The 13,250-nt window shown below is 44.7% G+C and overlaps 1 protein-coding gene across 8 annotated transcripts in view; it reads right to left on the bottom strand.

Annotated features, from left to right (window-relative positions):
• Positions 1-13,250, bottom strand: part of jarid2b (jumonji, AT rich interactive domain 2b) — a 107,089-nt gene that overhangs the window by 1,724 nt on the left and 92,115 nt on the right. For 7 of the 8 annotated variants that reach the window (XM_042434613.1, XM_042434615.1, XM_042434609.1 and 4 more), the window contains 11 exons: positions 8,697-10,155; positions 6,738-7,342; positions 4,038-4,130; positions 3,500-3,618; positions 3,270-3,340; positions 2,860-2,974; positions 2,545-2,650; positions 2,209-2,391; positions 1,113-1,243; positions 467-653; positions 195-302 (listed from right to left, as the gene is read on the bottom strand). In XM_042434613.1, the coding sequence (XP_042290547.1) occupies positions 195-302; positions 467-653; positions 1,113-1,243; positions 2,209-2,391; positions 2,545-2,650; positions 2,860-2,974; positions 3,270-3,340; positions 3,500-3,618; positions 4,038-4,130; positions 6,738-7,342; positions 8,697-10,155 (3,177 nt within the window). The remainder of the gene's footprint in view (positions 1-194; positions 303-466; positions 654-1,112; positions 1,244-2,208; positions 2,392-2,544; positions 2,651-2,859; positions 2,975-3,269; positions 3,341-3,499; positions 3,619-4,037; positions 4,131-6,737; positions 7,343-8,696; positions 10,156-13,250) is intronic. The other variant, XM_042434610.1, reaches the window with a different exon arrangement.

Below are 13,250 nucleotides of genomic sequence, written 5' to 3'. Positions count from 1 at the left end.
CACCCACTGCACAATCATTTTGTTCATCTATAACTTCTCTAAAGGAAATACTGCACTGGCACCACAAAGTACAGAACATAAACACCGTCATAATGAATAATCCACTTCCTGTAGCCAGTGTCAACCTGGCTGATGTCTCCCCCATCTGGATGGAGAGAGAACTGTAACAGCAGAAACAGACGGCTGCAGCTCACCTCATCGTATCGGTACATCATCTTAAGGCCTCTGCAGGACTTGTGCTTCTCCACATAGCGCAGGGCACACTCCAGACAGAAGACCACATTGTCAGTCTCCTGAACCACCTACACACACACACACACACAAAAACCAAGACAGAGACATTGATGTAGAAACCAGACACTCTTAGTATTGCGGTACCTAAATTTATCCAAACTGGAACAACAGCATTTTGGGGGGGGAAACAGTCTTCATATTTTAAAACAATTGTCTGTTAAAGTGTTCTCACCATGGACAAGTAGCAGAGATGCTGACAGATCTGACAGCGTCTCTCTGAGGACTCCAGTGCCAGCCATTTGCCGCGGGGCTTCTTGCGTCCCTCACCAGGCCCCAGGCTGCCATCATGGGTGCCGTAGCGGGCAGAGGAGAGCAGACCCGCCTTGTAAAGTTCCTGCCGTTGGCGCATCTCTATGTTCCTGTTTTGCAGAGAATAACCATCATTAAGATCAAAATTACATACACAGCGGACTAAAAAATATGGATGTTATACTTATGGTGACACATTTTGAAATGACGGTACATTATTTTAAAACCTCTTATTTGCGAACTAAATTCTACATTTTAAAATAACATTATTATGCGAAACAGCAATGTTCTTCTGATTTTCTTCTGATTCGCAGTGCAAGTGAACAAAAAGAAACTAGTAATCAAGCAACTTCATTGAGCTGATTTAAGAAAAATGAGGCAAACTCTTTTTAAAGAGCCTCTAAGACTCAACTACCCTCTGAGGTGCAGATCTTTGATCGTGCTACTGAAACAACATACTGTAATAGATGTTACGTGGCGATGGCTAATAAAACTGGATTTGTAGCTTCAGTGTGTTGTGTATAAGTGTGCAGTGAATGTCTGTGTGTAGGTGCACTGCTGCATCCTACCTGAGGTCTTTGAGTAGGGCGGAGATGGTGGTGAGGAGAAGGCCATTGTCCCTCTTGGACTCGGCTGTGGCGATCTGGTACAGTAGCTTCTCCATGGAGAAGGGTTTGGCTATACGACGACATTTCAGGTCCTGTGGAAACAAATCAAAACTTATGATTCTCATTAAATAATAAAGCCTATTTTTAAAAAAATATATATCTTAACTATTTTTTTCCACAAGCGTCATTTATGAAACTAGTTGTGTCCAAGTCTATCTCCATGTTTCAACGGTTCATGCACATCACATATGGATGTGTGTACAAGGTTTCTTAAGAGTAAAGCAAGTTGAACAATTCGCTCCAACAAGGCTGCTAATGTTTTTCTGTGTGTAAGAATGGATTTGTAGTGTAACCAAGCACTCTGCGCACTCAGATCAATATTTCTTGGCCTCTAAACTAAAAAAATGTTCACCATTTAAAAGATTTTTTTTCCCAGGCATTGCACCTCAATACTGTGCATTGTATGAATGTCATATTACCCTTGAGGGCAATCTCTGCTGTCGTTAGGGATGTGATGGTATTGCTGAAGGTATATGTACTTCCATCATTGTAATGCCCATAATGACAGTAAGAACATTTTCCTCTATGCTATTACAGCTATAATGAGGTCCTATGCTCCAAAAGGCTTGCTCATGATCACTAAAAAAACCCCTAAAAACATCCCCTAGGGAGATTTACAGCTGCAATTACTCCTTAAAGTTCAACACGCTGGCAGATTAGAGAATCAAACTTGAGGTTCTAAGTTTATTTATCTATTTCAGTTTCATTTATATAGGCAGCTCTTGCAATCACCTCTACATAAATCAGAGTTTTAACTGCCTCTGTCCACAGGAGGCCAGTGTTGAGGCATTACAAAGCAGGAGTGAAATAAAATAAACAGCTGTCATGTAAAATCAGTAATGCACAGGCAAAATATTAATTGCACAGAAACCCAACAAGTCATTTTGATTGTGTATTTTATATTAAGAAAACATTTGTATCCCTTATTGCACATTAGTAATAGTTATGTACCATTATTAATTCAACATGACCTGCCCACCCTGACTCATATGCTGACCTTTGCGGCCTGGTAACCCAGGTTCATCCAGTGCGGTGTGGCAAAGTGCACCGTCTCTGACACGCAGTAGCCACAGCACACTTTAGCGACAAAGGCACCGGGGAAGCAGACCACAAACTGGCCGCTCCTCTGCACCGTGCGGTAAACCTTGATGCCTTCGCGGCACAGCACCTCTGGAGAGATCTACAAGATCGAAGTGGAAGGAGGGGAGAGAAAAAAGATGTTACATTTCTATAACTCTACATTTTTGGTGGTGAAGTGGCTTCAGACAGTGGTAACATGGATGGAAGATGGTAATATTGATATATTTTCATTTGCAAACACAGTCACACTGACCATGATGTTCTTCTCCAACATTTCTAGTCCTGGGGTGCCATTGGCCTGAAGCAGTGTATGGACCACCTTGTCCAGCTTAGCCTTCTCCTCAGCAGGGACAGAATACCTGTTGGTGAAACACACACACACACAGAAGGAGACATGAACACACATGTTCATATTTATTTGGGAAAGAGCATTTGTTGCCGTTGGTGGTTCTCCCAGCTAATTTAACAAACATTTAAATATTTACATCAGAATTGAGGCAGAGTTTTAAGTGTGATCTTGCACATACAATGCCAGTGATGAGGAGGAAAGGTCCCAGGACATACTTACCAAATGCAATCAGCACCAGTGTGTAAGTAATCAATATATGGAAGGCGATTTTGGTCTCGAGACCAGCATGAGGTAGAAAAGACCATGCCAATGTTTAGCCAGGGAATGGTCACCCCTGTGGCATTAGAGGGATTTAAAGAGAGAGAAATAAATATATAGGTCATTACTAGCAGCAGATGATCCACAGGAAACAATGGAAAAGCATTTGAATAGATGAAACTAAATGTGCATTTTTTTTCTGGAAAGAGACAGGTCATAAATCAAATGCATCCAGTATGTGCATTAACATGATTTTATGGGTTGGTCTACAATCAAAGTGATAGATGATACTTCCTATATTCAGCATCTACAGTCTTTTGTGTAGAAAACTGCCTTTACAAATGCACTGATGAGTTCAAAGGTGTCCTTACCAGGCACAGCACCCAGATGCCTCAGAATGGATCCAGAGTTATTGGGGAGGACAGTGAGGTTCCATCCATGTCTGAGGAAATAAGAAGAGGAAAAGGTGATTTCTAGGGAATACTAAGATGATATAATCCAGGAGAACCTCCATGAAAATTTTCTCTGTAAGTTTGTCTGCCCAGGTTCACGATGCAGGCAGAACATTTTTTTGTGGTATAAAGGTCTATGGGGTACTTACTTTGAAAATGGCTCTGACTTTCCTGTGGGGAAACCACTCCCATGTGTACTGGTGTCCACCTTCCCACAATGCACTGCCACGTGGCTGTCTCTCTGCTCCACAATCCTCCAGTACTCTTGCTGCAAGAGAAAAAAAAAAGATTGGCCGATCAGTGGAAGAATGCATGAAACAGGGTGCAGGTTCCAGGTGTGCGTAGCAGTTATCAGCGAACTGAACAAAGATTGCTAGACATGAAAACAGAGTAAATGTTTGAGGTGATTTACTAATATCCAAGGTTTACACAAAAGTTCAAAGACAAGCTACTAGGAGCTGTTGTTGACAGTGCGGTTAACATTTAATATGAGTTTTTAATTTTTTATTTCTTTGGCACTTTTTTTGCCTTTACTAGTCAGTTATTGGCGAAGAGGCCAACAGGAAACAAGGGGAGCGAGAGACGGGTATGACATGCAACAAAGATCCCTTGCCCGACTCGAACCAGGGACGTTGCAGCTACCAGGGTGATCCAAAAGTTGTTAAATTGAAATGTGAGCATGCTAACCTCGACCTCAGCAGCCCCTGGTTCCTTGTTAAAGCACATGGTCATGGTGTTCCGGGCTATCCTGAAGAAGTTCGTCAAAGACACCGATTTCCCCTGCAACAAAGACACATTAAACATCATGAGTCACAGCATGCTGAAAGGGTCCAAGGGGAACAAGAAACAACACCAGACTCCAATCCACATATTTATGATCTTTGGACATGGAAAAAAGGGAATCCTCTTTCCTAACACATGTTTGTTTGAGTCAAAAAGTCAGAGGGAAAACATATGGTCAACAGAATGAATGTATGTGCACAGACAAACGTATCAACTGTTTGTGTGTATATGTGTGGCTACAGTGTAAGGCTTCACCTCTGTGCCTCCTCTATACATTTCCCCTGGACTTGACCCTCTCTCCCTTGGACACTCCTGCTAAAGAGCAGCTTTGAAGGTGACCATAAATCTGCAGTACATCTGGAGATGTACTGTTTCTGCTGAAAGATGACCTCACAGATTCCTCATCCTCACAGTGACAGTTTGTCTTTTTTTTTTCCTTATTAGGTGTCCAGATGTTTTTACATAGCAACTGACCTTATTAAAACTTTTATTTTTACACTATTGTACACAATAGTAACACAGTTATAAAATAATGCAGTTAAACAATACAGCATACAAGCGACCTAGTACTGACAAGACGTTCTTTGGGCCAGACAGTAGCGGCACTTATCCGAGCCTTTCCTGGTGTAATTTGAGCTAATTATACTCTTGACGTGCACTTTGTTCTCTTGATAGAAAAAGTGAAATATAACCTCCTGTTGGGGGCCACTCTTGTGAAAAATGCATACAAATCTGAGCCGTGGAGGAAAGTGATGAGCCATATTTAGACAAGCCTGTCCTGTCAGGATGGTGACAGCCATTCACATGTCACTACCTGGAATGGTACTTCTACTGTATAATTCCTAAGGCTTTGGATTGTACTGGGTCAAGTCTGTTGACAATATCTTTGTTCTTCAGAGGGAGGTAGTATAGAGAGATTTAGTTACCAAAGGAACTAGGAGGGGAAGGTGGGGAGGGGGGGGATCAAATGGGATCCAGATTGGAGTTGGGTGGAGTATTGTGCAGAGTGAGAGAGAGCCAACACAGAAACAAAGTTATCTTAATTATATAAATAATTACAGCCCATCAGGAGGCCGTGGCACAAAAATAATGTGCATACAAGTTTTTTGTGATATATCAAGAGTAGGAAGTTTTTGGGCATACAGTGTGTGTGAGGCATGTATGTATTTGCACACGTGGCTTGCCTGTGTTTAAAGGCTGGTGTAGACAGGGGTTGGCAGAGGGTTTGGTAAGGGGGGGGGATCGGTGTATGAGGAGGGAAAGAGGGTTGTGGAGAGGACTGGAGATATAAGGAAATAGCTAAGAGCAAGGGCACGGGCTGAAGGAGAGGAGACATGTGGAGAGGGTGGATTAAAGGATATGAGAGAGCGGACAGAGCTGGAGGAGGCGGGGTTTAAAGGAGGGGGGGGGGGGGGGGGGGGGGGGGGGGGGGCGGGCGGGACATGGGTTGGTTTTGGGGGCTGTCTTCTCTCTGACCTACATTTCAGCCAGCCAGAATCAACACAGCTGCCAGCGGGCTGAGGAGGTGGGAGTGCACCTTGTGTGTGACTGCATACACACACACACACACAACAAAAACTACTGACCACCTTACCACACACACAGCTGCACAGAAACATTTAACGAAACCACAAAACGTGTGAGGTACAAAAACTGCTGCCCCTTACTCTCACACCAAAATCCAGGCCTTTGTAATGCAGCTAAGTGACACACTGAAGTATCACTCCATGTAAACAGTTGTGAAAATCTCTTGTGTTTGCTTTTCTACACCACAAACTATGAGAGTTAACAGCACGATAATGTTACCAAGAACACTAAATAAGAATTCCAATAGGGATTAACATCTTTGCAGTCAATACCACGGAAACATTCTTGCTAAGAGAAAAACAGTCACAGTGCAACAATTTTCTAGCACAGCTTAGCTCTCTCTGAAGATAGGGCACATATTTTGTCACTTAAGTGCTACAGTGATACACTCCCAACTTTAGTGGTGTTACTATGAAGAGTGTAGACTGTGTGTGCGACATTAGTTTTAGTTCAGATAGTAAAGAGCTGGCAGACATCTGGGCCATTTGAAGACTGCTACATCACGCTGGCATTTACCATGTAAACAAGACAATGTGGATATCATCAATATCATAATGGTGCCAATGACAACATTTTAACAAACACAAACAAACAGCTAAATCAAGTCAAACTAAACTAAACCAACTATCATAGTTGATTATAGTTGATCAGATCTTGTGAATTATAATTTGCTGTGTTGTAGTTAAGTTAAATGACAGACATTTGGCTAGGTGTATTTCTATGTGTGGGTTTTTGTATAACAAGATTTCTCTTTGATCAAAATGAAAACAACACTAACAATAATTAAAATTAGTGCCGACTTCGATCATTAAAACAAAGTCAATCAGTTTCCATGCTTTAGTGCTACTGCTGGTACAAAAATAGTTCATGTTCAACTTCATAGTCATAGAAATGACACTAAAACAAAATTCAATATGAGTTAACAGTTGTTAATGTACAGCATTTAATGACTTAAGATTATAAAACCTATTTTAGAAAAAAAAAAGAGAAAAGAACAAAAACAAAAGGTACACTTACGTGCCTCTTGTCTGTATGCTTCAAATGTGTGCCATTAACAGCAAATGTCTTCTTCATCCTCACCTTGTAAATACATTTGTGCTGGTCACCGAGAATACCCCTCTCCTCCTCCTCCTGCTCCTCCCCATGCTGCCTGTCCTCTTTGCCTTGTTTTTCCTGAGCGAAGAGCCGGCGCCGGCCCGCTTTGACCTGAGCCTCCAACTCCTTCAGACGATGATACACTCCATTGGTGCGGTGGTTCCCTGTTGCCCCTCCTACCACCCCACCTACAAGCCCATTCTTGGGCTCATAGCGTGGCAGCACTAGCGCGGTAGGTGCTGAGGAGTCCAAGAGACCCTCCAGAGGTCCCCGACGCGACTCCAACTGCTTTTTCTCCTGCAGCACCTCGGCCTGCAGTCGGATGCGCTCCTCGGAGGTGAGTGAGTCATAGGAGAGCACGTACTGGAGGTAAGCCTCTTGCAGCTTGGCCAGCCGGTCCTGTGCTGACTTGGGGATGCGCAGAAGGTCGGCCAGCTTGGTCCACTTCTTCAGGTCCATCACCTGCTGCATGCCGCCCATGTCATTGATGAGCTGGAAAAAACGTGCCAGGTCCACTTCACAGCCACCTGCGTGGAGCAGAAGAAGAAAGAAGGTTAATTCAGATAGAGAACGATGAGTGGGCTCACAGTGGTATAAACTTGTACAATAGATCTTTTTCACAGCAGACATTTTGACTTGTCAAAGCAGGAAAAACACAGGTGGAATTAACATTAATAATGGCTGCAATCCACTTCCAGGGCTCTGGTATCGGTTTCCTGGTTTCCTGCTCTGACAGTTCAAAATGTCTGCTGTGAAAAGGGTCTATTGATTATTAAAAATCAATCAAAGGTTTTCAATAACAGACATTTTGGCCCACCCAACAATGCTACATGTAAACAGGGAAATAGTCTGCTTTCACTTGTCCAAACGAAATTAAATCAAGTCAAATCAAGAAGGATTCCATCTCGGAGCATCTGCTCCTTTGGCTATACATGCCATTTCCTCCAACCCAGTTCATTTGATTTGAAACGGCCAATTGAGCTATCGCTTTTCAAAATCATCTGAGCCCCTCATTTTGCCAAACAGGGACACAAATTACTGTTAATGTAGAACTGATCTGCTGGGCACAGTAAGGGAAGTCATTTGGAACAAGAACATCCTGGCTGGCTAAAGCCACTTCACTGTGGGTCACTGGCTGCCAGGTCTCTCTGGCTAACAGCCGCATACCAACTGTATTCTCACTCTGCTGATCTGAATACAGCTGTATACAAAAACAGCTAACACATAAAAGGTGGAGAATCAAGCACATGCTGAATATAAACCAGTGAAAACCATCTAAATGAAACAAACATCCTTATGCATGCATTGGGTGCATGCATTTTCACATAAAGAGAACATACACGTACAGTTTCTGACTGAGCTGCAGCTGTTTAATGGCTCATAGGGTGCTAATGTCATAGTGAGAAATGGAAGGTGACATGGCAATCTGGGGGAAATATTGTTTTTGTGGCCCATCAGGCCCCTTGCCGAGTTGGTCCACATTGTTATTGTCATCCATAAACGGGGAGATAAAATCAGGTGGAATGCCACTGAAGCTTTCAAAGCACCACTGATGCCAATGGAAATAGCAATATTTGTGCTGCTTGCTTACTGGCTGCTTTTGTCAAGAGAAAGTAGACACGTGTTTTCTGTAATTGTACATGATTTTCTTTTGATGTACTATATCTCTTTTATGACTTTCTTATGTTTACATTCAACGAAAGCTGTGAGAGAGAAACAACCACAAATGTAGAGACTGAGAGGCCTCGTTTTGAAATGGTGTGACTGGGTTCTTATTGCTAATTGCTTGGGTAATTCAATTAATTCAGGAAGGAGTTTTACTGATTAAATAGCCTTGTGTGCATTCACATATATGTGTGCCTTTCTGTCTGGCTCACTTACCAATGACAGGTGGCTCATCCATGGTAATGCCCTGAGATTTGAGGTGCTTCCGGATGCAGGCCAGCCGCTGCACATTGGGGCCCCAGCGCCGTCCCAGCATGTGGACCCTCTGCGCCTGTGTAACAAAACGCATCTCCTCGCTCAGCTTGCACTCCGGCCGCCAGTCTGATGGTGGCACCACGCGGCACATGCCAGCCGCTTCGGCCTGTTCCCTCACCGCATCCAAGTACACCAGGGGGTCCTGGAACTCCCGCGGCGTTGGCCGGAAGACGGGGACTTCACCCAGCGCTGCCCAGCCCTCTGGCCTGCTCCGCTGCCAATCCCACTCCTTCTCCTGCTCGCGCTCCTTCTGGCGCACAATCTCTTTCTCACGCTCCCACTCCTTGTCACGGTCAGCAGGCCGCAGTGCTGCTGGTTTGAGCTGTCCGGGGCTGTTGGTGGAAGTAAGCAGAGAGGAAGTGGTGGTGGAGGAGGAGACAGAGGTTTGTTGGGGGTCTGAGGTAGTGCTTGCGCGACTCGGGATCTGTGGGTGATTCTGGCCTGATGAAGGGGAGGAAGAGCAGGAGCTCCGACTATGAGACCTGCTCTGCTGCTGCTGTGCTTGTCGGATCAACATCAGCTTGCCGGCCGATGCCCGCTTAGGTCGCTGGTTCACCGGCTCCACATTGGCTGCTGGTATAGAAGAAGGCGGGGTTTGTTGAGGTGGGGGAGTAGGAGGTGGAAGTGGAGTAGCGGGTGGAGTTTGTGTGGGAGAAGAGGGTGTTTCTGATACATGTCCATTAGAAACTGGAGTGGTAGGGGTGGTAGTTTGCGTGGCAGCTTTTTCTTGATTGGCTACCTTCTTGCTGCTGCTGCGCGTCTCCAGAGGCGTGGGTTGAAGCTTGGCCTTCTTGGCCTCAGTGCCGGGGGTTTTGGCCTTTTGCTCAACAGCCCCTGTCCCCACTGAATTGAGCACCACCTCCAGACGCCGCTTGGAGTTACGCAGTCCCTCTCGACCTGGGCACTCCCCCTGGCCCTGCTGGCACTGTCTCTGCCCGTCCTCCTTGGCCAGGGTGTTGTGCCGCTGCCCATTTAGCCTGCCATTGAGGCGGACGCCAACATTGTGCAGGCCATTGGATAGTAGCACCTGTTTGCGGGTTTTTGCATTGCTGTGGTGGGCTGGTGCCACTGCTTTTCCTGAGTTGGCCAGCCCATTGCTGGCTGCTGGCTGGCTGTGCTGATTGTGATTGTTCGCTGACGATGATGCCGAGGCGGCGCTGTTGTGTTTGTTGCTGCTGCTGAGTTTGGTTTTCTTGCCTAGTTCTTTCTGTTTGGCTTTGGTGTAGGTGACATGGCCCTTGGACACGGTGGCTGTGTACTTCTTCACAGTTTTGGACGGCAATCGGAAGTCGCGGCTCTTCTTGGCACCACTGACGGCTTGTGCCGAGCCCGCCCGCGTCAGCCCGTTCACTTTAGAGACCTGAGGTCAACAGAAAGAATGCATGGGAGACATATTAGGAATAGGATCAAGAATTTTACTACAAGGCTTTGAATCGATCATGTAATGAATATGCAGTAATCTCTGAAAGAGTCCTGAAAGGTGAGATACATGTGAAGTAAAATATTACTGCAGCAAATTCATCTAAAATGCACAAGTTTCCAAAAATGTATCCACTTAGATAAAATTCTATATTCAGAAACAACAAGACACTGTACATGCGCGGGTGCACCCACACTCCACAATGAAGAAGCCAAACATTCAGATGCTAGCTCTGTGGTAAAACATTTGGCCGGTCAGACCAAAGCTATTTGTGGAAACCTACGCTATTCATTAAAGGACCAATCAACTGTCTAGATTATTTTCAAACACAGCAGTGCAGCTCAAACTGCTGTCAACACAAAAGCTGAGATTTAGAAAAGGATATGTTCAAACCAAAACCACAACAGCCTGAGATAAAAAACAATTTAGAAGTGGCAGAAAAAAAAGATATGCTAGAAATGACAAGGAAAGAAGGGATGGATGGCCCATGGTTTCCACTAGCAGATGGCTGGACAGTATGAGGTAGGAGGTGGGGTCACTGGGATGGAATAAAATCCCATCCAGGCACATAAAAACAGCCTTTTATTTGCTATGGGTTTCCTTAAATACTATAATTCAATTTTTGTGCTATGAATAAAAGTCCTGCGTGTGTGTTTATGTGTGTGCATGTGGGAGAGATAGAGAGAAAAAAAAAAAAAAGCGAGTGAGTGTGTACGTGCACATAAATGTGTGTGTTTAGTCTTTGAGGCCCCCAGCTGTAGATCAGAGGTTTAGTACAGTGCTGTCTGCTTCCATGGCTGGCTCACTCGCTACAGCTGTGGGAAGACACATGGTCACCCTCTCCCTCGGTGGAAAGAGCTTTACCACTGATCCAGTAGATGTTAAAATCCATTGTGTAAAACTACATTTTGTCTGTCTTTCTGTTTTAGGCCTGGTCTTTTTCAGTCTCCCTTTTTATTCTCTTTTACTTGCCATTACTTCACTCCCAGCTTTTCCTTTCTTCTACTCTTTTATTTCCCCCGTATGCATTTCTAAGAATATCCACTTTCTCTCCCACCTCGTCCTCATGTTGTTTTCATGGCCCACTTTCTATGCTGCCAGGAGTTTCTCATTCCCTTTTCCTTCTTCTGTCTCTCTCATTGGTGTGTGTGTGAGTGTGAGAAGGCCCTACAGAGAGTTAGGAGATCTTGCAAAGTTCAAGATCAATACTTGGCTGCTGATATTTGGGGTTAAGGTGGTGTTCATGTGGCTCTAGTTGTATTAACATAACTGGTAAACATCCTATTATGTTTGAGTACATCTATTATATAACATATTTTCAATAGAAGCAAAATTTCCAAATTATCCATGCAAAGTAGGGGGAGATACCTTTTTTAAACATAAGACTTCATAGAGTCCTGATTATCATTAGAGAACAGATTAAAATCTGAGTCTAATATCATTTTTTTGCTGCCATATATCTACAGTATCTGTGTCTTTCTGCCTGGACCAGCTGGAAGTGAAACACAGAAGCAAGAAAGGAGGGAGGATGGGAGAGATGGAGTTATCAATCACAGCCGGGGCGCCACAGGAGGGAGGTGACAGCCGGCCCATTGACAGGTTTGCCTTTGAAGGGCTCTCGTGTCACACTTGTGTGCATATGTGTGTGTGTGTGTATGTGTGTGTGCGCGTGCGCATGTATTGTATTGTGTTCGTCTCAGGTGGCGGGGGGCCGACACAAAGACCAGGCCATTAAAAGATAAGGGGGGACTGAAACCTAACCCTACCTCCGTCAATCATTCCCCCGACACACACGCACACACACACACGCTCCTGCTCACAATGGAAAAACACAGGGTGACAGTCAGAGAGGGAGAAAAGACGTGGCATTGAGAAGGAGTGAGGAGAGGAGAATGCAGCAACAGTATAAGTGGATAAATGAAGGCTCAGCAGGCGTCGCCTAATCCAATCCTAATGTTGCCTTCTAATCTGACACATAATCTCACAAATTCAAACTGACTTATTTCTAATGTTTTATGAGCCATTTCAATGGAAAGTCCACTATGAAAGTTTATTTAGTGTTACACTGGCACTGAAATAGTAAGTGCTAAAGCAGCAGTTGTCCAGACAGCTACCATATCTGTCAGCTACAGTTTGCTGACAAAGCGTTGAATCCAAGAGACACACTGTCATGACCACTTCCTGCCACAGGAGGGCTCAGAGGACCTGTTCTCTTCATGGGGGGCTCCGCAAGTCTGCCTTACTTCTCTCTCTTTAATTATTTGGTCTGGTGGAAAAGGAGGATGGCAAGAGATTGATGACGTGAGGAGAAAATAGAAGGCAGAGGAAAGAGGCAGGTGAGGAAGAGCTGGGGAAGGAAGGAGGGAAGAAAAGAAAAAGAAAGAAAGAAAGAAAGAAAGAAAGAAAGAAAAAAGAGAGAAAGAAAGAAAGACAGAAAAAAAGAAAATGGAAGTTCTCTCCTGCTCCACTGGCAAAGTGAATTCAAACAGAAATGAAAAGGACGATGAACAGAACAAGACAGACAATGAAGCCAAAGGGAAAAAATAGAACACACACACACACACACACACACACACACACACACACACACACACACACACACACACACACACACACACACACACACACAGGCAGGCAGTCGGAGACTGGAGTGGATTTCGGTCGCACATGAGCCGGGGAAGGAGGGGAAGGGAGGGAGGGAGGGAGGGAAATGGAGGTGGGTCTAGATGACATCATGTGTTGCTATAGCCCAGCTGAGGCCTGGCAGGAAGATTTTTAACAGGCAACATCTGCAGGAGCCGTCCCTGAGAAGAAGAAGAAGAAGAAGAAGAAGGGGGGGGGGGGGGGGGAGAGAAAGACAGACAGCAAGAGAAGGCCAGCCAGAGGATAGAAGAAGACAGGAGAAAGTTTAACCCTTGCAAAGCTCTGCTGAATGAGGGAAGCGAGCCGCAGAGGGGGATGTGCATGTATTATTCTGTTCCTCAAACACTTTTACACACACAAACACACATTCTTAATCACAAATGCTCAGAGCC

This window comes from Thunnus maccoyii, chromosome 15 (genome assembly GCF_910596095.1).
Source record: "Thunnus maccoyii chromosome 15, fThuMac1.1, whole genome shotgun sequence".
Classification (NCBI taxonomy): domain Eukaryota; kingdom Metazoa; phylum Chordata; class Actinopteri; order Scombriformes; family Scombridae; genus Thunnus; species Thunnus maccoyii.
This window is presented reverse-complemented; position numbering and strand designations above follow the sequence as displayed.